The 27,825-nt window shown below is 39.4% G+C and overlaps 2 protein-coding genes across 2 annotated transcripts in view; both read left to right on the top strand.

Annotated features, from left to right (window-relative positions):
• The first annotated feature begins 143 nt into the window (after window positions 1-143).
• Window positions 144-8,672, top strand: zc3hc1 (zinc finger, C3HC-type containing 1). Its single transcript, XM_055189716.2, has 10 exons — window positions 144-307; window positions 709-811; window positions 1,367-1,517; window positions 1,605-1,688; window positions 1,767-1,894; window positions 4,228-4,376; window positions 4,517-4,772; window positions 4,924-5,127; window positions 7,447-7,659; window positions 7,820-8,672. Exons 1-10 carry the CDS (start codon window positions 174-176, stop codon window positions 7,889-7,891), a joined length of 1,494 nt encoding a protein of 497 aa, XP_055045691.2. The 5' UTR covers window positions 144-173; the 3' UTR covers window positions 7,892-8,672.
• Window positions 8,673-9,050: 378 nt separating this feature from the next.
• ube2h (ubiquitin-conjugating enzyme E2H (UBC8 homolog, yeast)) overlaps window positions 9,051-27,825 on the top strand; it is a 31,938-nt gene continuing 13,163 nt past the window's right edge. Inside the window, exon 1 of the mRNA XM_055189717.2 lies at window positions 9,051-9,328. Coding sequence (XP_055045692.2) covers window positions 9,276-9,328 — 53 coding nt within the window. The 5' untranslated portion in view covers window positions 9,051-9,275. The remainder of the gene's footprint in view (window positions 9,329-27,825) is intronic.

The raw sequence follows: 27,825 nt of genomic DNA, 5'->3' as shown, positions 1-27,825 counted from the left end.
ACTAACACACTATTAAATTTAACAAATTACAATATATATTTAAAAAAAATTAAAAATAAAACAACTTTCAAGAATTTGTAATGTGGCAGTTTTTGTAAGGGAGGGGCGGAACTGTGTAAAAATGTTGATCATTCATATCTTCCAGCGGGAGGTTTTAACGACACACACCGAACATGGCGGCGCTCGGCAGCCGTGCAAATCGGCCAGAAAATGGTGAAAAACAAAACAAATCCCCTCTCGTTTCACCTTTAAAAGTACGAGAACTTCTCAACGAAGGAGTCGCCTCGGAAGACAGCGTGTTACAGTGGTAAGAGCTTTTCCATAGTAAATCGGAAGTTGTAAAGAAGTCAACATGGGTAAAAAGCAAGGTAGGGGCGGTGAACAATCCAAGCTTGCGGAGTTGACTAGAATCTACTAAGCGATCTGCAAATGTTCGTGCATTATTTGAAACTGCTTATATGTTCAGATTATAATTAGTTGTCAGGTTAGGTAAAATATTTATTAAAACATAATTGATTTGCACAAATCTCACATTAACCACATCTGCATGCAGGTCTTGATGATTTCCCTTCTATATAATTGTGTGACATGTTTCTCACTTGGCTATGCACACCAAATAGGAGAACACTTGTCCTAAAATTGGATTAACCTTTTTGCTCAGAACATTGTCAGTCCTGATTAATATTTCCATTCCTCTCCATATTTCAGTTCACAGCAGGATCCAAACACATTGTCTCCAAATGGCCTTGGCAAAGCTCCTTGTGAGGCAGCGAACAAAGAAGCATTTTTCTTCAGAGTAGAGTCATACTCAATATCCTTTCAGAGGCCCTTGCTTCAAAAAAACCCAAAGCTGGATTTTTCTCATTTTAATTTGAGTGCCTGGTGAAGATTAATCGAAAAACATCTGCCTCCGGTTTGACAGACAAGGCCTAACATTAGACAAAAACACATGTTTGAGCTTTGCAGCTAACTTGCACTGACAGATCATATATGCCATTGATTTGTCTCAAGATACAGACCATTAACGTCTTTTTTAAGGCATGTTTATAAAAGATGCTCAAACGAATCTTAATTTAACTAAAGCCTAGTCCTGGTTTTAGCTAAGCCTTGTGTGTAAAACCAGGCCCTGGATTGCAGGATAAGCAGTACAAATGGTCATGGGTTCGAACCCCATTGAACACGCATATTGATAAAATGTGTACCTTGTAGTGCACTTTGAATTAAAGCATCTGCCAACAGCGAAAATGTAAATACAGAATGAATGAAAACTCTCCCATAAATAGATTGCTGGTTTGTTAATGCATAGTCAACATGTTTTGGTATCGATTCTTATACATTTACATATTTAAATCCTTAATAAGAGCACTGTCTGAAATGGGCTGGAAAGCCTCGCATCCTCTCGCCGCTCAGATGTGCACGATACGGCTGGATCAATGTAGACTGCGACATGTTGAAGTGTTCCAGTTGCCAGGCTTTCCTCTGTGCAACCATCCAGCCAACACTGGACTTCCAGAAATGTGCGTTTTACACTATTCTTAGTCTTACGCAGCGTGTTTGGTTTGGATCTGCTACTATTCCCAGCTGTCTCTTTGTATTGTTTTCAGACGAGGGAAGGATTTCGGAGTTGTTAGAGCAACTTCAAACGCAACATGAGAAATTCTGTTCTTGGCCGGATTTTCCATGTCCAGGTATTGTGTGAGGTTCACCAGCACTTTACTGACTGCCTTCAATGTCCTTAATCTGACATAGTCTTTTGTTTTTTGTAGATCGTTTCTGGATGGTTCCTATTAATGAACCTACAGTTCTTCTTAGTGCCTTCATAGAGCGTTTCAAGAGTGCTTGTCCTCTGGAACAGCAGCTGCCTGCTATGAAGCCAGAGCAGCTCAAAGCTATGGTATGATGTTTGTCCTCGTTCCCCAATGTTCAAGAATCATTCATTTTATATACTTGTCTACTTCTGTAACAACTAATCAAATATTTGACAATAATCAGATATTTTCGATAATGAAGCTAGGGTTCATTAAAACTCGATTAGTGTGGTCTGTGATGTTGCTTGCCCACCTCTCTAATGCAACAGCGCATGCTGCTGGGTTTAAAGTCAGACGCTTTGCTCCAAACATAGACAAAAGTCTTAAAACTTGTATTAGACAAAGAAATGTAACTTTTTAACAAACGTTGCCCTTTTTACCTCTGCCATTGTCCCGTCAATTATTTCGTATCATGTAACTCCCATTCCTCTGCGCAGCTCGTGCTGTTGCGATGGGGCAGACGACTCTGGGCCGGATCCGTACTGGAGCTGCTGAATGCGGATCCAGCTCGGACTTGGTCACAGACCAAACTAATCGATAATAAACTTAGTTGAACACTATATTAATCCAATATCATTGTGTTTCAATTACCATGATTTTATGTAGGGATGCACGATATATCGGCCGACATATCGTTATCGGCCGATAACTGCTTATTTTTAATATTATCGGTTATCGGTCTGATAGCAAAATTAGGCCGATAAATGAAAACCGATAAATTATGGATTATTTTGGTTTGTTGAACCACTTCACTTGCTCATTGGTGGCCATGTGGAGTTTTGATTGGTGCTTTTTGTGACATAGCACGAAGATGACACGTGTTGCGGGCTTAAGAAGAGTATGCTAGTCTAGTGCAAAGACAAGATGTCCGCGGTCTGTGAGTTTTTCATTGTGAAAATAATATGAATATTTATCGGCCTATATATATATATATATCGGTTATCGGCCCCCAAATATAAAGAGTTATCGGTATCAACCAAAATTTCCATATCGGTGCATCTTTAATTTTATGTGCATTTTGAAGCTTTGCATAAGAAACGAGTGATGAAAATACCAGATTTCCTTAATTCACAAACAAGTTTTTACGCTTCCTTGAGATGGTTTTTGACTTATGTGAAAAAGAGTAAATGCGAATAATGGGAGATGGAAACGCCTTTGCCGAATAAATTCTTACTTAGCGAACATTAAACCGGTGTCTAGCTTTTTTGCAGACATTGACTTTACCATATATGGAGCTCGACGTTGTGGTAAGGAGACTAAACGTTGCCATTTTTACCTTCGTCATCGCCCCCTGTCAATAATCTCGCCGTCTCGCATCATCATGTAACTCCCATGCTTCTGCGCAGCTCATGCTGTTGCAATGGAACAGACGACTTTGGGCCGGATTCGCGGCCTGGACTCGTCTGCTGTCTGCGGGGCAAGTGATGTCACAGACCAAACTAATCGATAATGAACTTTGTTGGACACTATTTTAATTATCCAATATCATCGTGTTTCCATCACCATGATTTTATGTGCATTTTGATAAAGTGATGAAAATACCAGATTTCGACTAAAAATCCCTTAATTAGCATAAAAGTTTTTATGCTTACAGACTGACCGTCTAGCTTTTTTCCCTGACGTTGTGGTAATGCTCTCGCTGCTAGTGCCTGCATCAAAAAGTTTACATTTCTACTGTGCACTGCATTTAAGGCCGGTGTATACCTTTTTTCTGCGTCCGCGCAGCTTTCCAACTATACTCCCCGCGGCTACACGCGGATGGCCGCGTTCGACACTATACGCAATACAAATGATTTCTTATTCAAATTATTAGTCTAACAGGCTGTCAGGGCAGCACTGATTTGGTGACATTTACAGTACATTAAAACATAAGGATAGGTGAAGAAAAGTAACTGATCCACCATTGCAAACACAGTTTAGAACAAACCACAAGACAACAAAGAACAGGAATCAAACATTATGATAAAAAACATGCTCCACAGCTTTCTGTTCTTGAAAGAAGTAAAAGTTAAAGAAAAAAACGATAGTGTGTGTGCAAATGCTGTCTAATTCCTTTGTATAATTGTTTGTAGTGGAGTGTCCTGTCTAAATATTTTCACGCACATGCGCTGTTGTAAGCGGACTGTACGCGCACTGTCCGCGCGGTCTCAAATTTTGGCGGCTCTAGTATACTTTCGGCTTAATTAGTTTGGCAATTACAAGCTACACTGCTAGTATCGTAACTAAATGCAGTCCTGTCTCTATTTTCTAAGCAACTTGATGGAATGGAAATGCACCTAATTTGCATTTCTTTGTTTTTCTTTTTTGCGAAATTGTGAAAAGAGTTGTTTCACATTTGGATGGAAACCCAGTATAAGCTTATCGATTTTGTTTTGGAGTTTTAGTTTGGTGGCTCAATCTGAATGTTTCTCTTAATCAGACCTTGACTGAAGATGTTATAAGTGTCCTTCTGCAGCTGATTGAAGATGAGCAGGTGAAGCAAGGAGGTTCTCCATCTAAAGTTGCATCAGATGCGCTCTCTGTACAAGTGGCAGCATGCATTGTAGCCCTTTGTGGTTGGACAGCCAGGTAAACATCTAACCGATGACCTTTGACTATGGTAGTTTGTAGTGTATTGGTTTTGTTAGCACCACTTTGCAGAACATTGAGCGATCCGGTGTGGCAAGCATCAAATATCTTTATCTCTATGCTGTTCTCTTTTTTTTTAGCCCCTCACTTCAAGCTATGAATCTGCCCATCCTTACCTGTTCATATTGCATGAGAAAGGTAGGGCTATGGAACTTCTTTCAGATGGATAGCGTTTTTGGAGAGGGTGAAAACCCTCCGCAGTCCCCTGCATCTACTACTTCGCTGACTTCAACTCATAGTGCTGCTGGTGAGAAGGGGACACCCACATCACCGTCGCAATCTCCCACGCCATGTCGCATGAAGCTGCGAAGTCAGGACTCTCTGCGGTCTGAACAGGTTAGTTTTGGTTAATTTTATTTAATGTGGCTAATTATGATTGATAATTACATTTTATAAAGTTGTACATCCAGCATTTAGGTTGCATTTAAATGAGTTACTGTACGCCATTTATGTTTATATTGATTTTGGACCATGCTTTTGAATAAAGGCAGAGAACACCTCATCCCCCCTGTTTGCCCGCACCAGAACCAGGGAGTCGCCTGTCCCTCAAGATGAGCTACCCAGCCCTCTACCCAGGGGCAAAAGGCCCATGACCCGAGGCAGGGGTCAAGGAGAGAATCCTACAGCTGCAGTGCCTTCTAGCCCACAGCGGAAATCGAAACGTCCTCGCCTCTCCTCTTCTAGTGGCCCAGTAAGGACAAAATGTGTTAATTACTTCATAAGTAGTACTAAGAAAATTTGTGTGAATTGCCCTTGGAATAAACCATGATTACATCAAGATTAAAGGCTTTTTCAAGATTAGAGACGGGATGATGCTGATAACAGTAGGCTATATCAGACTGTCTACAAAAATCTGGTGGTCTGAGACCATCAGGTTTCCTGTAGTCAACAACTGAAAAACAAATGTTTACATGATTAATTATTATTAATGATTATTAATCAGTGCACATTGTTCCAAAGTGGTAAATTACTGTCTTTTTAAACAATTTATTACAATATAATGCTGCGTAAAAGATACCAAAAGGTAATCGGGTTGATTTTGGGCCGAATTCCCCCCTTCCAACAATCCTAGCTATGTTACATAATATTTACGATCAGAAATCCTGATCTGTGGGGGAATCCCGAGGACAAATGCATGCACGCTCTTGAGATAATCACGTGAAACGAAACAATATCCAATCAGAAAGCGAGATGATGAAAGACGGAAGCAGTCAAAGTAAAGTTGATGCGAAGTGAACTTGTACAGACCATGTTCCCGCTGTCTCCATGACTTCACCCAAACCCTTTTCTTTTTCCTTTTGAATTTTCTATGAAAATGATTCCAAACACCATCATTGAAATTTCTTCTGGCATATCGTCCGCCATGCTTATTCTGAAGTCTCGTGAGATTTTGTGAGATTTTCTGTGTTCACATTCGAGACTCTGGTTGAAAATCTGTTAGTGTGTGGTGTGCTGTCTTTGACACATCATGGCACACCACACACTATAGGTGCAAAACGGTAAAATCTAGGATTTTTTTATCCTCATGTTTGTGGTCTATCACATTTTGAAAATCTTATAAGATATAGGGGTGGTTTCCCAAACAGGGATTAGCTTAAACCAGGACTAGGCCTTAGTTTAATTAGGAAATATAACTAGTTTTAACAAACATGTATTACTAAAAATGTTTTTTAAGACTGGTTCTCAAACTTTTTCAGCGTGCGGCCCCCCTTTTGTATGGCGCATTCCTTTGCGGCCCCCCCCAAAGAAAATTTATGACAAGAAACTGTTTTAAAACTCAACTTTTGATTAAACAAAACATATTGAATGATACAAAGTAGTGCTGTTGGTTATTAGTCTTGTTTTTTTTAGGTTTAATTGCACAGAATTCATGATAAATTAATTTATTTTATAAAATGTCATAAAACTGGGGCCCCCCTGGCACCATCTTGCGGCCCCCCTGGGGGCCCCGACCCCCAGTTTGAGAACCACTGTTTTAAGATATGTCAGTGCAAGTTGTTTTCAGTTTGGACAGCTCTTACATTTATTTTAGTCTAGGACTAGTCTAATCCCTGTCTGGGATACTGCCCTGTAAAAAATATTTTGGCGTGTACCCAGCATAACTTTATCTGATTCTGAAGATACCTCCTTTTTGACATATGTCATCATATAAGCCTTACCCTTTGATCCCTTATAGAGATACAGTATCATCAAGTCATAATGGCTAAAATTAAAGACTGATTTTTATACTTCTGCAACATTGTCCGTGTCAGTACTGGTGTATCAAGACCAAAGCTGATGAAGCAGCAGCAGCTTGTTGTCTACATTGTTGGAGAAGCAATAGCAGTGATGGCGTCAAATAGACAGCAACTTTTGTTAATAAATATAGCTCCTCAACTTGGTCCATCTATTTGCAAGCGTAAAACCATATGATGAAATGCGATGCTATACATCACTTTTTTTTTTTTACCTGAGGAACAGGTTCTACCAAACCAATCACAGCGCTTGCTGTCCATGTAAAATGTACAGGTTCTTATATTTTTGGAGAGGTGCATGTCAAGCTACAAGTATAGTGTACATGTCTATGCTTAGGCTACAGCCTACACTCGCCCATGAAGAATAAGTTGGGCTTTAATCAAACCCTTTATTTCGTTTTGAATTTTTGTTTCACTAGAATAAAGTGAAATATGGTAAATGGACTGCATTTATATAGCGCTTTTTAACAGACTTATGGCCATTCAAAGTGCTTTACAATTTTTGCCTTACATTCACCCATTCACTCATTCATACACCGACGGCAGTGTCAGCCATGCAAGGCGCCATCCAGCTCATCGGGAGCAGCTGGGGTTAGGTGTCTTGCTCAAGGACACCTCGACACTTGGTCAGGTGGAACTGGGGATTGAACCACCAACCTTTCGATTTGTAGACAACCTACATGAACCACTGAGCCACTGCCGCCAATATGGATGTAAAATGTCACTTTTTTGTGCAGGAATTTAAGATAAGAGATTTTATTGTTGTTTTATTGCAGGAAGGGCCCTTGCACAGGAATGTTTTTGACCCAATAGCCCAACACAGAGATTGGTGTCCTTGGGTGTGTGTTGAACAAGAGCAGGGGAATCTAGATGGCTGCTCTTTGGTAGGATCCGAGGCAGAACTCCCTCAACCTGGGTGGAAAGCTGCACTGAATCTCTTCTTATCCATGAAAAGGAGCATCAGCCCAATAGGAACCAGTCCATCTCAGGTGACTCAAATACACCATTATGAACACTTTGTCTTTTAATATTTTAGACTGTCCACGTAGGTAAGAAGTCTAGACTACAAATTATGCATCTCTATCCAAGCAAATTTTCGTCAGACAACTATTTTTAGATTTTGGTGCTAAACTCTTTGTTCCTTCCCAGGGCCCACATGACAAATCGAAAAAAGTGTTCTCCATATTCCGACAATGGCAAGTATCCTACCCACCCCAGTAGGTTTTGGTTTGGAAACAGAACTGGGAGGCTCTAGTCATGTTGTTCTAGTGGTACTTTCCTTGATCACGATGACGGTAGTATGTTTCTCGATCTGCTCGAGCCTTGTTTACAGAATTTGGTTTGGTTGTGAAAGAGACTGAAAATCAACACGGATCAAGCGACCTATGTTGACAGAACTTTCTTTGGAGTATAAAAGACTAAAAGAGTTCTTCTGAGAAGTTGTAACCTTATCACACTGTTTTGACTTTGGGCCTGGCCATGTGGTGACATCAGTATACTTTAAATCTGCGGTCATCAAAAGAACAGGGACTGACACTCTTTATATCATATGGATGGCCAAATAGTCCTCGCCTTTTTTCTGGGCATGTTTTATAGGATCAGACCTGTCTTAAATTTAGGAAAGCTTTAGTTAACTCCTAGATCTACACTGGAAGACGTGCTAGTTGTATCATTGCTGGACATTTTTCAGATTTTTGTTTAGCTAAAGAAAATCTACAGATTGCAGATTTTTGTGTATGTGTGTTTTTTTTAATATATGTTTAGAATAATGACTTTCATAAATGTGAATGGGCTCTGAACAACATTTTATTTTTCTCTCTTTTGTTTTTAAGATGTTTTTCACACTCTTAAATGCAAATGGTTGATAATATAGATATGTCATAATTTGAAAAGTGATGTAAATTGTTTGGTTTTCAGCCACCTGTATAATGCATGTAAATCTGAGTTCATCTCTATTACAAAATGTAATAAACATACTTTCTTTGGTGGTTTTCACAATGTTGTTCTTCAGTCATCTTGCTATGTTTTGTTTTGGTTTGTTTTTAAATCTTTGATGTAACGTAAGCACGCGTAAATGCATTTTTATTACATTTAATAAAAAAACAGTAGATAGCTACAAATGGTCAAATGAATTAGATAAGAAACATGATAACTTTTCAAATGTGCATAGAAAAAATGTAGGCTATAGGACCACTGAAACACAACCGAAATTTTACGCACAACAACAACTTTCATGACACACAGGTAAGTGCTTTAATCACTAAAAGGGCTGCACTTTAACATTTAAAAAGACTACAGATGTGAGCAGTCCGCTGCATATGACGTAACTCAAAAGACCGCATAGGAGGAGGGGGACACCTTTCGGCGCGTTTTCATGACGTCACACGCGGAGGGATAGATAGCTGTGAGGGAGCGCTGTGTGCAGGCAAAGAACTACCAGTACAATACGTTGCGGACAGAAAGTGGAGGGCGAAAAATAACTCAAGAACCAACAGCTCGCCGTACGCCAATGTTCAAAAATATACAGTTTCGATAGAGGCCGAAGGTTCGAGAATCAGACGCAGAAGATTTGAGCTTTGGTCATCTGAAAAAGGAGAATATAAAGATGTCGTCTCCAAGTCCGGGCAAAAGACGAATGGACACAGACGTGGTGAAACTGTATCCTTTAAAATATAAACAACACCAATACTGTAAGCCGTAGCTCACAAACAACTCCGGTGTTGATGACAATCGTATGAAAACGTATTTCGTACTGTCTTTAAACCGTCCTGCGTGTTCGCGTGTTGTGAAAAACAGTTGTCAAAGCCATTAAAATCGTTTATTGGATGGTGATCAGCTTTGACAACAAAAGTGTTTTGATGGTTGTCAGTGCGGCCAGCAACAAAGCCAAGAATCGCAGGCTTTCATTGATCAAATAACACAACTCTAGCTAAAATCAGACGTTTCTCGATCGGATTTGTACGTTGTCCGTGTTCAAAGGCAGAAATGTTGAAGGATTATTTATAGCTGATATATTGCTCTGTGTCCTGAGTGTTTTTCTCGTCGCTTTTGCTCTGTCAGAGACACATTAACACTTGACATCCGCTGGATTTAAATGGACATTTCTTCAGATGGCATTCAAATGTCTGTATTTACATAACATCTGAGAAAATCTGACATGTTTTCGATTCGAGTGCTACTGTTAAAGCATTTGGCCTGCTAGCGAGTTAGCACATAACAGCCAGTTATTTATTTATTTTTTTCATTGTTTTTGTTCCCGAGTATTGATCGAAATAGACACACGTATGTCCGTGTGTGTCGTTTTTCACGGACAGATTGATACAAACTAAATAATTATGATCTGCGTGTACAGATTGTTGATTTAAAACAGACACAGTAAAGACGACGCTCCAATCCAGCAAAGCACTTGAAATAATAACAGCTCAGAAATGATATAAACTTAACATTTAGTGTCATTTCACAATCATTAAATGTAATATATTGACGTCTGTGTTCATGTTTTTCTGTCTGCATCGAGTATCCATCTTGTTTTTCTGGCTTTTGTTAAGGGCGAATGTTCTCGTTTGGGGGTTAAACGCCTTGACAGGAAATTTATTTTCTCTCTTATGATTTTAAAGCTTTTGACACGAGGACGGGGAAGTTAAGTTGTTGATACAGTTGCCGGGGTGTGGATGTTTGACTCGGTGTCACCACAGTCCACAATCCCTTTAGTTTACATGTCACGATTGACACACAACAAAAGTTTTTGTCGAGTTGTTTTTCGTCACAAAATCAGCATGACTATTATGTGTGTAACCATGCCTTTATTCCTTGTGTGGTTTGGCTGTGCTGTCAGTGTTTTTGTTGGGCTATTTGTGTCTAACTCATGTTTTTTCTTCTTTAAACTGTGAACTCGAGTTTTTCACGTTTGGTTGATCATTCATGAAGTGCAGTGGTTGTGTTTAACAAAAGATAGCATAGATTTGTTTCCTATTATGATTTGTAAAGTTTCGTATTTTCGATATACGCAACTTTCTCACTATATTTATATTTCATGACTATTATATAATTTTTTGCATGATTATGTCCCTTTAAAATTTTTTGTTAAACTTGTGAAACTATGTTGTAAAATAATGAAAGGCTCAGGGGATGTCTCGTTATGTTTTTGTCTTCAGCAGTAGGAACTAGCCTTTTGATTGGCCGGTCTGTTACTACCCGGAAACTGCAGGTGGGCGGGACTAAACTGTTGAATGACAGTTTTCCTAGTTGAAGATCGGGACTTGGGGTGGAGGGGTGTAGGTTAAAGGTGAAAAGTTTGTTTTACTAAAACAGCTGATAATTTTTCAAGCAGGTGCAACGAGTTTGGCCTAAAAGGTTCCTTTCATAGTGATTAAAGGAAGTAAGGTGGAGTAATGCCCAGACATGTACACAAAGATAAATACAGTAATGATGTCATTATGGCTTCCTGTTATATTTTGGACAACTTGATGCCCACAAACCTTTCACTGGAAAAACATGACCACAGTAATTGTCCAGATACCAACATTAAAATATTTTAAAAAGTTTTATCGTACATAATCAGTGTTTGGGGATTTATAATGTTTTTTTATTTTTATCGAAGTAGGAAATATGCATGTGGATTTCTCTAATAAGTGTAAACAAGGGGTGGTTTCAAAACATTGCTCTGTTTGTGTCTTGATCATCAAACTAATGACATAAGTTTTGGGCAGGACCGCCTGTAGTAGATAAGAAGTGCGTTTAAGAAAACTTATTTTAGTTTTACTTATTTTTAATTCAGTGACGCACGCAAGTGGCGCAGAATTGACAGTTTACCTTTAAGTAATTTTAATCATGCAAAGATTTGCGAAGGGTGTCTGCGACAGGAACAAGTTCACTTATTTTCCGTTATAATTGCAAAACGCATGCAAAGGAGCCCACCCTCCCCCAAAATGAACCGGAACAGCCATGAGAAAGCTCAACTTGAATACCCTATCTCCCTTAGCGGAGACCGACAGGCACATGACAACTGGGAACAGGTTTCCAGAGTTTCTCCTGTTGCCTTGGGCAAGTGTTTGCCGGGCATGCTGAATGTTTTAACCATCATTGTGATTCATGCGCATTGGTTTGGTTTTAACTTCGTGAGTCACTGCTGTATTCACCCCTTTGACTTCTATGTGTAACCAAAACCTGAAATTCATACCACCTTATAAAGGACATGAAAGGTAGTAGGACCAGTTAGGCAGTGTTGTGATGATCGGACACTGCGATTCACGCTCCGTAATTTGCTACAGGCACCAGAGGGTTGCTTATCTGGAGCATGCTCGATTGGGAGTTCACAAATGAATGTCAGAATGACCTCGTAGTGCCGAGCTCCCTTAAGCACTTCCTAAACTTGAGAGAAAAAGATGATGACCCGTCTTTGACATCACCAGATAGCTCTCATACGTGTTGAAACGGGTCTGTTAGCATGCAGCAGCATGCAATAGCATAATGTCAATATGTTGTGTAACATCTGTTGCACTTCACATTTCGTCTGTTCGTTGCGGGATGTGGGTCTTATGAATTAATTTATCCGAAACCCAAATGCCTCCTGATTTAATCAGGGTAGACTGAGCTCCTGCTGGATCTTATCTTGTGTTTCTGTTCTCTTACTTTGCCAAGCCGTGTTTTGATCTAATTAGCTTGACCGAATGGAACAGAAGTGCTAATTTTATACTGATTTCATTGGCTTTGATGCCCATCAATAGTTAACAAGGTCAATTTACCTTGCGAGTGTAATGATTTATCTTCGTGAAATCTTCAGCAATCAGTAAGGTGAACAATTTCACTGAGCTCCCAAAAGTTTAACTAATCTTGTTTGCCCTGTGTTTCACAATTTTCATTTTGACCATTTTGAAATTAGGGTGTGTTCACAATTGGCAGATTGAAAAGGATTAAAATGAACTCTGGCTCAATTCGATTTGGTTCGAGTAAGTGTGGCACGGACCGAAACCACTGAAGGTGGGTCTCGGTCCACTTCCAAACTCATTCTGGTGCGATTTGACTAATACGTGAGCACAACACAGACCAAAGACCATCTAAATGATCAAGAAGAAGTGATAAGATGCGACCCCCCCCAAAAAATCACACAATTTGTTAGCATGGGAAAACCGTTTATTATATCTTCCTTTGTACATTTAAAGGGGCAATAAGTAGGATTTACCCCATCTAGTGGTGACATTGTATTTTGTATTCAAATGAACAGTGCTCTCTAGCGCCTCGCCTTTCCAAATGCGTGTTGCAACTACGGTAGCCGTTATGTAATCACTGATCTCCTTGTCCGTTGCAGCTGGTTCACGTGTTCTGAATGAAAACGCGTTGTTGAAACGCGTTGGTAGGCTAGTGCTTTTTGTCCCTCTCTGCTATTATAGTTTATCAATACGGTGGAACGATATGGATGCCTCCTTGGACTTACTTGTTTAGTGTAAGTAAAGAGGAGAAATTCTAAGCTTACAAAGAAAAGTCAGATCACCGACAGAGGTCATTTGACACCAACGAGGACATATTCATGAAGAAAAACATTGATTTTGAAACTTAAAATCCTACTTACAGTCCCTTTAACGTCGGAATTCCTGGGTGCTGTTTTGACTCTTTTAAACATTTATAAGCTCTTTGCGAGTTTTCTGCTGGTAAAGATGACCTCATATCTACACGCATAAAATGAACACGTTAAGCTTGGCACACAGCATAGTTTGGTTCAGGTTTTAACCTTAAGTCCGGAGTATAGTTTGTTTATTCATGTGAATGTGAACGTACCTGCAGAGTCGAACGCACAGCCTTGCAAAACGTAGTTTATTTGACTCTAAGTGTACGCAGACGTTTTATGCATACGCATTACAACAAAATGTAATGCATCTCCTGAGCTACATACTACATTTTTCTGTACGCGCATGCAAGACGCGTGGGTATAAAAATTTGCCAGTGCGCACATAGTATTCTGATGTCGAAATCTGCTTCACACGCACTTTACGACGGCCCATGGCATATGCGTTAAAAATTAACTATTCTTCTAGCTTTATAGTATTTATTTTTTTCATTTTTGGTCTGGACCTAAACATACCTTTAAGTAAATGTGAACATACCTTTAAAGTTGCTTTGTTAAAAATTGGCATAGCTTTAAAGTTAAGTTTTTAAACGTGAAGTGAGTTTACTGCGAACTTTTCCCATTCAGCCGTTGTATACGACTTTACTAGATTGTATACAAGCTTAGATGGAGGATCACTGTCTGCACTCCCATTGGTGGATGCAGAATTTGCCACTAATAATTTGCATAAAATTAAACTGAGCTTCAACTATCAACAAGGCACTCGTAGGCTATGTTAAGCATTCTCAGTTGGTAGAGCATTGCTTTTGCAACACAATGGTAATGAGTTCGATCCCAGGGCACAAATACTGATATAAAATATAAAGATTAAATGCACAGTTGCTTTAAATTAAACCGTGTGGCGAATAGATAAATATAATTGTACTTGCACCTTTTTTTTCTATATTGAGGTGATTCGATGGCTTGGGAAGGGTTAGAGCTTTACCTGTGTAAATATTGTCCTAACAAGTGCTATAGAACAAAGAGTGCTTGCTGTCTTTTAGAAATGTTGATGACTTTTTTGAGAAATGAAACACATTAAAAAACCTTCTATGCTGTACTGGCCATTGGGATTGCTGTCAGCTCTTTCATATCTTTTGTATATGCAAACATTCATACCATCAAGTATTCCCACTCTGTTTTATTGGTTTAACTTGACTGCTAAGAAACAGTAAGGGATTATGAACTTAAAGCAAGTCTCCTTTAGGAATGCTTTGTCTGTCTTTTCAATCGTTTTGCTGCCTAGCTTTAATACAAGTAAACCGGATAAGCAATTCTGTATTAAAAAATAGAGAGATTGAGGGTTATCTTCACTTAGATTCCCAGGGATCACTGTTTGTAAACAGCATTTGTTAATGAATCCAAACCTGGCTGTATGAATCTCCCTGGAAGGCTGTTACTGGTTGAATAGCAATGCCGTGAAGCAAGCCACCATCACAGGCTACTTCACACCTCACCATGAGGAACGCTGCTTTTTGTTGGCACGGCCTTCATCATAATACCAGCTGTTGTCAGCCACAAGGTTTGTCAAAACACTTCATGTATGTAGGGAAGGGGGAGGGACTTGAAACTCGGATGTTACGGAACAGCAGGGATTCCTAGTGTAACGGCGTCCATTGTTTGACTACGGTAATCGACGAAGCAGTGCCGAAGTTATCCAGGGTTTTTGCTAATACCTAAACGGGAAACAGGGAAATTGCAAACACCTCATAGTTTTATAGTTTTTTTTTTTTTTTGGAGTTCATCAGATTCCCAGGGTGCTGAGGCAATAGTGTGCAAGACCAATCCTAAGCTTTATTCGGCAGGATCGAGCCTCTTTGTGTGAGCCGACATCCGGCCGGCTTTGATATGACCATGCTGGAGTCGCATAACCTCACAGCTCTCTGCTGTGTTATTCACTATCAGACTCCAGATTTTTACTTGCCCCATTGCAATTTTTTATATTTATAGTTTATAGATTATAGGGTTATTGCACAACTATATCGAATCAATGCATTCATTCATGCACCTTTACTAGAAAACATTGGCATGTACAGTATATAATGTTTATTAGGAGGGTCTTATACAGTATTGTTGTTGATTGTAAAGCATTGTTGCTGGGAGTTAACCAGACAGGGAGTGTAAATAGTGGGGCCGTGGATGCGTCTGCCCCCTGACAGTGGGAGATTTGAGGCCTTCTGTAATCCCACAATAACACCGCAGTTTCCTGCACGCATGGCCAACCTCGGGTTGAAAAACAGATGCACTTCAAGTTCCTCTCTTTGTCTGATGAAGTGGGCCTGCAATGTGCATGTGCCCCCCCCTCTTTTGAGAATAGATGGGGCGTTATAGCAACGGTCCAAAAGATGCAACGATCAGATTATAAATATCTTTGCATTAGATAGTCCAATATACTGTAGGTCACAAAGTGTAATAACAGTGCGTTATGTCATGCAAATCTTGTTTTTTAAGTATTGAAATGGTGCAAGGCGCGTAATCAGCTGAGGCGCAGGCGTTTTATCATACCCCTGCAAGACGTTTCAGGTGATGATATGCATGCTTGAGTCATGATGTGTTGGGTGATGATGGACCCACCCCTTTGTAAACCCTTAGAAACCTGCCAGAAAACCAAGATTAGGCTTTTTTGATCTTTTATTGTAACATGTAGATGTCAGCAATGTCCATGTTATTCAGTGAACATGCCACCTATTAAGTGAACACAGGACTGAATCATCTCAGTATGCAAATATATATATATATGAAGCATCAGTCTCTTTGCTATCTGCGTCAATTTAAAACTTTAACTATACACAACATTATGAATTATATAAGTTAAAACATTATATATGAGTTAAAAAATTTGCGATATTGCAATAAACTCGTTCGGTTATATTGCGGTGTGAACCTTTGCGGTATTTGCACTGTTTTCGTTAGGGTTGCACTGATAAATGCAGATATACACTAATAATACGGTTACTATTCTGAATCGCACAGTCAATATTATTCACAGCTATTTCATGTACTACAGCTTTTGATCAGTAAGTCCTTATCGATCTGAAATCACTGTTAGTTTGAGTCGTTTAGAACATGAATTTGAAAAAGCAACACTCGTCACACATAATTATTATACATATTCTTTGTTATCATGAAAATATCTGAAAAAGTTTGAAGAACAGCAATATAATATATCCCTCAGCCATTTCCTGGAGCTGTGTATCATAGCTGCGTGTGTTTGGTTCTTCATCTGCAGCGCATATTGAGTTTCTGCACGAGAGCGCCCTCTGGCTTTTGGATGTAGCCGCATTTCACTGCAATTCATTGAGAAGCATAGCAAGCATAATCGGCCGATATATCGGTGCACCCCTAGTTTTCGTCGTGTGAAGTCTCTTGGTTATTTTACGATTTGCGCTATTGTGGTGATTTCAGCGTATAAATATATATTTTTCCGTTACATGGCAAATATGAATTTGAAGTATATGAAGTAATTCGGTTTTATTGCGCTATAAACATTTGTGATAGTTGCACTGTTTTCATCTTGGTTATATTGCAATATGAACATTTACGATATTTGCGCTTTTTTCGTCATGTGAAATATCTTGGTGGTAAATCTTATGGCCCTAGAATAAATGCTATGTACAGTGAAAAAGCAACAATAATTATTGGAAAATGTATGTTATAGTTAGTGTTTAGGAATTTTGCTGGAAAATTTAAATCTAGTAGGGTAACTTAAACTTTTTAAGCAGTTTATAAACATGATGTTGGCATTACACTCAACAGAAGACTCGAGAGGCCGACATTCTCAATAAAATCTCATTGTAGCACTCCGTTGCTGTTTGTCTATGGAAATGAGAGCCGGTTCGACTTGGCCACAACATGTGATTGAGATTCTGTCTAGAGATGCCATTTGGCTGGTTTGTGTTTACAGGACCTGGCCATAAGTGATCAAGACCTTTTAAAAGGACCATTTATTACCACTGTTGCCTTTTGATTCTCCTACTGATGGCTTCATTCATTTGTCGTTGTCCTAAATGGTAACATTTTACAATGAAGTTGCATCTGTTTACATTAGTTAATGCATAATGAACTAACAAATAATTGTTCTGTTATTAACTAGCATCAGCAAAGATTATTAAATGCTGAAAAACTATATTGTTCATTGTTAGCTAATGCATTTACCAATATTACAAATACAACCTTATTGTAAAGTCGTAATGGTATTCATTTAACAAAATGTACATCATAGTTTACAATGCATGCACTTTTGCTTTCAATTCTTGGTTAACATTTTTGATTCAACCAATTTTATGAGATTTCTGGTCTTGTCAATGAATTGTTCACCTTATGCAAACAAGTGACGTAGGGACTTTTCACATTTAGGCAGAGTTTGTGGCATTGCACAGGTTGCTATTTTCAAACGGGAGAGCATTTCTATTTAGATTTCATTGCCTTTGAACTGGTGTTTCTGACTGGCATTGATATGTAAAGTGTGTTGAAGCCTTTCTTTCGTGTCCCTTTTTCTGTATTCTCGTCTGTGCGCAGGCCTCTGGGAAAAGTTTTTATCCTAACGCACTGCTTCAGATTACAGCATTCCGCTTGGAATAGGAAACCCGATGTCGGAGGTTAGCCGCTCGTGTAAATCAAAACAGATTTGGATTTTGTGCCTACAGTAGATCGGGATACTTAACTTTTCACCCTGGCCAAACGTGCTCCGCCTTTTCGACTGTGCTGTATGTGACTCGATATGCTAAATGGATTTATCCCATTCTTTAGTTAAGAATCTAAAAATGTGTGTGGTGTGTGGTCCGTTTTGTGCGCTTGCTTTGAATGGGAAAATTGCTTTTTTAGGAAAAATACACAGATTATCGTAATTTCCACCAATTTAATTTGAATGGTAAGAATTCATCTGCTAGCTTCAGATTAAATGCGAAGATTTTTCAGGTCTATTGTTTTCGGTAACAGTATTGCAGCAGACATGCACATCTGAAACTGCAGACAATGTAAACCATGTCAGGCTCTATGATGTAATTTCCTGTCCTCAAGGTTACAACGGGGTTCATACATTTAAGCAGTGTAGATGTGAAAGTTAAAAAATAAATTAATTAACATTGGAAAAAATTAATCAGAATAAGCACTTTTTTAATATGATATAGTTTAGAGATTGCCAAATGCTTGTGTTTGTAGTCACAGGGGCTCAACTAGCCAAAATCTGTTGCATGATTTGTAGCGAAATTGGCGTGATTGTAGTTCACTTGGATATGTTCAGGATCAGACACCATCCTGTTGACACAAACACTCTCTCACCGCATAGTTTCTTTGTGCTCCAACAGATACCATTATATTGTGTATATTCAGTCTTCAAAGCTGCTTGTGAACTCCATGGGTTTTTACGGGACTGTGTGAAATGGCTTCGGGCATAACAGACTCTATTTAAGGTCAGGGTCCGTTCTGGCCATGTGTGCCAAAGGTCAGCTGGGCTTTGACCCAGCTGAACACACAATCATAATGGTCAACATTTCCACCAGCTCAAGGTAACACAAATAGCATCTCTGCAGTGCTCATGCATCTGTCTTCAATCGTCTTCCTGTGTATTTTAATATTCATGCTTGGACTGACAGTGTGCAGTGTCACCCCAAATAGAAGCAGCTAAAAATACAACACATAATATTAGGCTTTTATAGCTTAAAATAACCCTGACTAGGGTTTACATTTACTTTCTTTTTCTTGGCATGCTTTTAGTTTTGTGTTTGTCCTCCAATAACCATCATGTTAATGGTGGGACCCTGTAGTCATAATATCCTGCTGTGGATTCAGGGTTGTTGCGTGGCAGTGTGAAAGGTGGTGCGGACTAAATATCTAATCTATCAGGTAAACGCTCTTGGCCCTTGAGGCTCTGAGTTGTGCCTTACTGAAGGTGACTGCTGGAGTTATATGCCCCTCTCTCTTTCACGCTCTTATACACAGACGCACATAACCGGCTTTTGCTTGCTTTAAGATCAACAGATGCACACTTATGTGCCAGTATGTCCCATAACCCTGTGATATGGATGTTAGCAACGACATGCAAACGTGTTTATTCAACAAACCGCAAAGATGGTTACAGATGGCTAACTAACAATTATGTAATATACAAACAGAGCAAATATATTTGGAGTGGATCATAACAGTAGTAGATCAGGCCCACATACCTAGCTTGCATGTTTCATGTAAAAAATAAGCACCAATATGTGTATGTGTATATAATTAAAAAAATAATGCTTGAAAGTGCAATAGCTCAGATGCAAAAGCCGCTAAGTGCTACCTTTGTCAAAAATGAGATAATGATATTGATTGAATGCGCTTGGCTATACGTTCATCAAATACTTTCACTTCAAATCCATTTAATCCTGGCCTCAGGCCATTCGGAAGTTTCGCGAGACGTGTTTGATGTGAAAAGCGCGTGTTTTCGCTGCAATCGTGGCACCCAATTTGCATTATTTGCATGGGCCCGCGCGACTTGGCGTCTCTTCGCGGCGACTTGGCGTCTCTTCGCGGCGACTTGGCGTCTCTTCGCGGCGACTTGGCGTCTCTTCGCGGCGACTTGGCGTCTCTTCGCGGCGACTTGGCGTCTCTTCGCGGCGACTTGGCGTCTCTTCGCGGCGACTTGGCGTCTCTTCGCGGCGACTTGGCGTCTCTTCGCGGCGACTTGGCGTCTCTGTCAAAATTCTGTCACCGCGGCAACCCTAACGCCAAGTCGCCGCGGTGACAGAATTTTGCCACCGGTTAATCGGCGCGTCACAATCCCGGTGATCCCGGTATCACCGGGTGGGAGGGGCGTATAAATGTGCATGCAGACGTGCACATTTTACTTTCACTTTTGAATTACGCAACTGTTTTTGCAGTGCTTGAGTACGCTGCATTAAATCACGTATGACTTTGCGTGCAATGCGAGTGCAACGGCTGGTTTAATTAAGTGCTTGAGTCAATGTGTGCAGGTAATTCTCACAGAACCCACCAGTCCCAAGCAGAGCAACCAGCTACTTCTCCATAAAAACGCTGCTTGAATGATGGGTTTATTATTTTTCTTGATGAAAAACACAACAACAAAACGATCTCGCTTATATTAAACATCATATATGTATATTATAACAAAAACGAGTAAGCACGCAGCTTCTGCCATCGTCTGGGCGATCAGCTCGCCTCGCACACTGATGGAAATAAATGAAACCTGACACCTGCTGCTCTGTGACGTGACGCGCGTTCAGCTCCACTAAATTCAGGCAGCAGACACATTCAGTTGTTAGTGTGTTGTGTTTGCTCTGTCTAACGAAACTAAATGATTTAATTACCCGAAAATATCAAAACGACGGTGAAAGACGGTGTCGCGGTGGGCAAGTGATCTAACAGGTGAGAGGCTGAAGCACCGGTAATCACCGTTTCACCGACTATCGCGGCAAGCCTACTTGGCGTCTCTCCGCTGCGACTTGGCGTCTCTCCGCTGCGACTTGGCGTCTCTCCGCTGCGACTTGCCGTCTCTCCGCTGCGACTTGCCGTCTCTCCGCTGCGACTTGCCGTCTCTCCGCTGCGACTTGCCGTCTCTCCGCTGCGACTTGCCGTCTCTTCGACTTTGTATGTAATCTACTTGCGCAAATCGTTGAATTCAAGTTTGCTGTGTACACCCTATTAGAGGGTTTTACATTTGAGCTCTTCAATTAAAACCATCAGCTTAGTGTGAGCCTGCAGGTCAAATGATACTCTGTTTATTAGGGTGTAAAATAAGCCACAGTAAGATTTATGTATTGCTGGAAGCTTTTATCCAGAGCGACTTGCAGTGCATTTCATCTATGATGTATTGTTTTATCAGTATGTGCATTCCTGGGGATTGAACTCATGGCCTTTGCGCTGATAAAGCAATGCTCTACCAATGTAGCTACGGGAACATGCAAGATAATGAAAATCACGGATGAGAGCAATAAAGAGCAAAGATGAGAGAATTGACATTTTTATGTGTGGCTTTATGTAATGGGGTCGTTGTCCCGACCGGTTTGCTCAGTTAATGCTATTGCTGTGGTACAGTGACATCAGTCTGTGTGGATCCACACAAGACATCTGTTTGGTTACGCCTCTATTTAAAAATGAGTCAACTCACTGTAGATCAATGTCATTTTTTTAAACAACAGACCAGTTCACAGGTTTTTGTAAAAACCAGAAGTGTTATTCATTGCATAATTATTTATTACCTGTTAATGCAGTGACGTAACTAGAAGAGCGTGATGTTTTAAAACGGTAGCTTAACTGCGCCTCCTTCATTGATAGCTTATGAACAGTTGACAAACGTCTCTGTGTTTTTCTAGCTCTTTATTTAAGCTTGCTAACGCCAGACAGGTTAAACTTTAGTTTAACAAAGAGGCCATGTGATCCAGGTGGGCTGCACATAGGACAGAGCAGATTTACACAGCGAGTCATTGAGTCAAGCAGCTGGGGAAGGGTGTGGGGTTACACTAGCATAGGAAGTTGTTTTAGGGGTACTGGCATAGACATAGATGGCTTCCTTTTAAACCCGATGCAAATTATGACCTATATTCTGTAGCTGGTTAAATGAAATCTTAAAGGTGTCTGTTCTCTTTTTTCCATCAATGAACTGCTGTACTTCCTTTCTGTGTGTTGTGCAGACTGAAAATCTGCCACACTTCCTGTCTTTCATCTGTCCAACTTCAAAAAAAATAGTGCGGCTGCAAACAGTGAAATTCTCACTGCTTTTTCGTACAAAATGGATACGTTCACAGTGCAGATAAATCCTATTTGTTGTTTTATAGTTGAAATTTTTAAGATTGATTGTTTACACCACTTGACTGCAAAAAAGATGGAGATGCGTCTCCATAGACTTCCATTGTAAAAATAATAAAGCCAAAATATCGAAAAATTGGCTGCTGGTGGTGGTTACAGGAGTGAAGGGGAGTCGGTCCGCTCACCTTGCTCGTGCAACCAAAATCATGCTTCTTCCATGGACACGGCGCTTTACGGCAGGCACCGTTAAAGATAAACATATTTGCATTAAATGCTGCAAAAAATGCTTCCACTACGCGAGAAAATCTGTAGCCACGCTGCGATTTGGCCGCGTACCGCGTGAAACGCCCATTGTACTGCACCTAGCCACCAGGGGGCGATCAAAATGTTTTGCCTTCATTTTTCAGCCTGTGTGTAGCATGCCTGGTAGAGGTCTTCACAGGTCCACTTAGATCCGAAAACTCGAGGTCTGAGTGGGTTCAGGTTTAAAAGTTTCACATGTGCCTCAGAAACGGGCCGGGTATAATAATAGCGGCATCGGGTCTCGTTTAATTTAAAATGAATTTGTTTTTGCCGAACGGACCCGAGACGACTCAAACTATACATCTGTTTGCCAAGAGTGCTTGCGACATCGTGTGGCTGGCGGAAGATTAATTTTCATTGTGACTGACCCGGTTACCTTGGTGCTGTCGTCGGATAACAAAGGAAAATTAATGGAGCAGCGGGCCAAATTGGATGCAAGCCCAACAGGGTTTCTTTCTGTCTGACTGGTGCGTGCAGGGATGCACTTGTTCGGGACGGACTCGGGTCTAATTTTGTCTCTGGTCAGGACATCTTAAAAAAACATGTCAGGTTTGAGTAAAAATGTATTTGGGTACATTTCTTTGGACCTGAGAAAACCTGGTTCACACTGTCGTGCAGTTGATGAAATCAGATCTATTTGTGTAGACATCAATATCTGGTGTTTCTGCATTGGTTGTTATACTAATGATGTAAGTGACTATTATGCAACCACTAAGTACGCCCTAACAACCACCTAAAAAAAAACTCAGTAGCAAGAATTATGGAAAAACTAGTCAACGTAGAGAAAGAAAACCCGACTAAAATGGTCCATGGTGACCATGGTCAATGTTGCGCTCCGTTACACTTAATATAAGGTTTGAGTAAAAAATAGTCCATAGCACAACATCCCATTTTAGCTATTTGGTTTGTGGAAAGACCTGAGCGTGATCGTGCTGTTTTGTAAATGTGCACTATGAGCTCCAGGCTCTAGTAGGCTTAAGACGCAGTATTGAACTTGAGGTGTGCTCCAAATGAGAAACGCTCTGGACAAAATGTCCACAGCCCCTGGCATCAACAAGAATATTTAAGATCACTACCCTCTTATACAAACACGTCAGGCCTGCGGGAGACCATTGATGTGTTATTTTTAATCATCTATAAGTAATGTGGAGCCAACAAGGAGACTTTTTTCACACAGTTGGCAGTGGGTAAATATTTTGCTTGCACCCAAACGCCAGCCGTTCACATTAGCGTCTGGAGAACATGATCCTCTTGCGTGTTTGTCCATAATGATGAATGGATGTATTTGAGTGTTCGGCACTAGATAAACAACTATCTCATGGGTAAATCAAAATGGGAACAGGAATTTGTTCTTGTAAGGAGGGTGAAACCTTGCTATGGTGTTTGTGTCTTTCTTGCCAGGCGCAGACAAATTAAATTCTTGTTATACCGTTTGAGTCACGGTATGATTTACCACAGCCGACAGGTTTAGCGATGTTAATGAAAATACTGACAAAACAAATTACCCATGTCTGCCTGCATACCCGTTTATAATTTTGATCTGATTTGGATGGACGTGCGTTCTCGTCTCACACCAAAGGCTGACCGTAATTGTGACTTTATATTTAGCTTTAAAACATGAACTCCATTTAAAGGAAAACACCACCTTTTTTCAATATTTTACTATGTTCTTACCTCAACTTAGATGAATTAATACATACCTATCTTTTTCAATGCGTGCACTTCATCTTTGTACAGCGCCTCGTGAATGTGTTAGCATTTAGCCTAGCCCCATTCATTCCTATGGATCCAAACAGGGATGAATTTAGAAGCCACCAAACACCTCCATGTTCTCCCTACTTAAAGACCGTTACATGAGTAGCAACACGAGTATGGTGGCAGAAAATAAAACTTTTGTTTGGAGCCATAGGAATGAATGGGGCTAGGTTAAATGCTAACACATTAAGCGCTGTACAAAGATTGAAAGTGCACGCATTGAGAAAAGACGGATGTATTCATTTATTTAAGTTGAGGTAAGAACATAGTAAAATATCAATGTGTAAATGTGACCCTGGACCACAAAACAAGTCGGGTATATTTATAGAAATATCCAGCAATACATTGTATGGGTCAACACATTATCTTTTATGGCAAAAATTATTAAGATATTAAGTAAAGATCATGTTTCATGAAGATATTTTGTAAATTTTCTACCGAGAATATATCAAAAATGTATTTATCATTAGTAACGTGTTGCAAAGGACTTATTTTTAACAACTTTAAAGGCAAATTTCTCAATATTTTAATATTTTTGCACCCTCAGATTCCAGAACAGTCTCAGCCAAATTTTGTCCTATCCTAACAAACCATACATCAAAAGTAGGGATGCACGATATATCGACCGACATATCGTTATCGGCCGATAACTGCTTATTTTTAATATTATCGGTTATCGGTCTGATAGCAAAATTAAGCCGATAAATGAAAGCCGATAAATGATGGATTATTTTGGTTTGTCGAACCACTTCACTTGCTCATTGCTGGCCATGTGGAGTTTTGATTGGTGCTTTCTGTGACATAGCACGAAGATGACACGTGTTGCGGGCTTAAGAAGAGTATGCTAGTCTAGCGCAAAGACAAGATGTCCGCGGTCTGCGAGTTTTTCATTGTGAAAATAATATGAATATTTATCGGCCTATAGATATCGGTTATCGGCCCCCAAATATAAAGAGTTATCGGGTATCGGCATCGGCCAAAAGTTCCATATCGGTGCATCCCTAATCAAAAGCTTTTCATTCATAAATCTCAATTAAAACAAAGACCCTTATGACTGGTTTTGTGGAAGCAAATATTCACAAACTGGTGCCTCGTTTTTATTGAGTGATGTTACAGCGTCACTTCAAACTTTGAATGTCATTGTTAATGCAAATTTATTGATGATTCAGCAATGCTGTATCCAAATAGGTCTGTTTAAGTCTGTAAAAACCCAGCAAAAACCAAGTGGATCGTTAATGCCCATAATTTTTCTTTTCAACCAAAAGCACAAAGCAGAACAATACAGCGTACCTATTAGATCATCCACCCGGACACATGCTTGCCTGAACCTGTTATTTCACAGAGGTTTATAAACATTTATAATGTTGTCTGCGTAATTTGACATTGTGCAACCAACTGTAACAGCCGGTCGGTCTTCACACAGATGTTTCAAGTGTTTGTTGCTGAAGCATACGTGAGCGTCAATCTGCTCCCATATGTTCCTAAAAATAGTTAAAATACCAGACAATTTAAAACTATAAGTACTCGATCAGTTCCTTTAACATGGGATTAGATTATACGTGTGCATACGGGAAAATCGCCCCAAGAGTCTCCTTTAGATTATGACTTAATCTGTACAAATAAATGCAGGGGGAAGTGAGGAGATTGGCGAGTGTTGGGACACCGTCTTGTGATAAGGGAAGAATATTTTTTAATAGCTTTGTCGGCCACAGTTTAAGTTAAACCCTTATTTAGTAACGTTTCAGTCTGTTTAAGGTCATGCACTTTTAGAAGTGCCTTCTGCGGTATTGTCAAGCAAACACTGCATTTTTATTGCCTGCATGTTTTGGAAAAGGATGCACCACTACTATGATAAAATAATACTAGTTCTGCTTTAAATGTATTCTAGTAATGGTTTACTGACGAATTGAAGCTTTTATTTAACCTGTCATTGTAAATTTATAAATGGAGATGTAAGGCAAAATGATAAAGTACTGTAGCTCTTCTGTGAAATTAATGAGACAATAGGAGCTGTTTCTTAAACAGTCACCTTAAAAGAATCTTAAGAGTTGTATGGACCACATGTATGTTTCTTTATATATATTATATAGCTTGATGTTGTATAGGTTGGACATTATGCTAAATAATTCCCTACAAAAGAAAGAAATCAGGTTTAAGAATGGCATAAGAAATATCGATCTGTTTTATTAAATGGCCAAGGCCAATAGTATGCCCACTTTTACAAGATGTAATACAAGTCTCTGGTGTGCCTAGAATGTTGCTCTGAAGATTCAGTTCAAAATACCCCACAGATAATTTATTATAGCATATCCAAAATGCCCGTATTTGGGCGGGAGTAGTTAAAGTAGTACCTTTAAATGCAAATGAGTTACAGCTTGCTGTTAAAAATAGATGACAATAATATCTTTGGCCCCATTACTGCTGACAAACACAATTAGAAAAGCTTCTGGGTAAAATTAACCAGTCAGTTAGTGTTCGTGGGTGGGGCTTTGTTTGTGTGACATCACATTAACAGGAGAATCAAAACAGCATATCTAATGAGCAGGGATTCTCCGATCAGGATTGTTACTGCTGATACTGATTACCGTTTTGTTATCTTCGTAATCGGCTGATACAGACTCCGAAACCGATTTTTTTTAAAGCTGATATGCAATTTCTTTGATGACTGTGACTGTTAACATTTTTTATAGATAAAGTAATACCACAGATGTTGCTTGTGTTATATTACTGCAGTAATTAGGTATATTATTGTTTTAATAGAGAATCAAATAAATAAGCAGAACAAATATTTCTTCTACAAAGAGAAATTTTATATATTTTTAAAAAGGTTTATGTCTCTTAAAAGTAATGGAAAAAAAACACTTCACAGTCTTTACTGTATGAATTAAATATACACGGATTCGTAAGAAGTACAACAGTTTTTCATTAAGTAGCAGAGATTAATTTTATTGAGAGATGAATTTGGTTACTACTAGAGATCGCTCTGTTCACATGCACTGATGACAGGAAAAAGAAAGTTTAAACGGTCAAAACTTTAAAACGCATGCAAATAATAAACTTTTGGCATGAGGATGCAATTGTCTGTGATAGATGTGTGTTGTATACGCTGTTTGATGGGGATGTGAGGACGCGTCGTGCTGTTGACCGGAGCGCTTCCTCGTAGAAAATACACATATCTCTGTAAAGGCAAAGAGAGTAATGCAAATCTGCACATTGCACATGAGCAACAAGTTATAAAAATGCTTGCACTATGTAAAAATCGTCTCGTATTGCAGCCGCATTCAGGATCCATATGAAGACAAAAGTAAACAAAAAGATCTGTTTACGATATCCGCAAATTTAGCGAGTACCGATCGAGTCATGTAATGCCATTACCGGCCTATACCGATCCGTTACGGTTATGAAATTTGGCTGACGGTTAATTTTTTTATAAATTGTGATGATTAATTGCCTGTTTTAGGGCCTTGACGTTTAATTCTCATAGATTTTTTTTGTTCATTAAATAATTTTCACACATTGTTGTGATTATTTAAATTCAATATTTTGCAAGGTTTACCTGGCAGTAAATATTAATACACATAACACATGTTTAAAAGTAATTATTTAATGAATATATCCTTCAAAAACTGAAAAAAACTTTTCCTAAATTAGAAATTGCTGTTTTGGAAATGTATTTTTTACTTGGGATTTCGTACTGCTTATCAAAGTTTTGCAGCATTTCTTTAAATGCTGTTTTACCATTATATTAAATGGC

This window comes from Misgurnus anguillicaudatus, chromosome 1, assembly GCF_027580225.2.
Source record: "Misgurnus anguillicaudatus chromosome 1, ASM2758022v2, whole genome shotgun sequence".
In the NCBI taxonomy this organism is placed as follows: domain Eukaryota; kingdom Metazoa; phylum Chordata; class Actinopteri; order Cypriniformes; family Cobitidae; genus Misgurnus; species Misgurnus anguillicaudatus.
The sequence above is the reverse complement of the archived record's forward strand: the minus strand, read 5'-3'. Positions and strand labels throughout refer to the sequence as shown.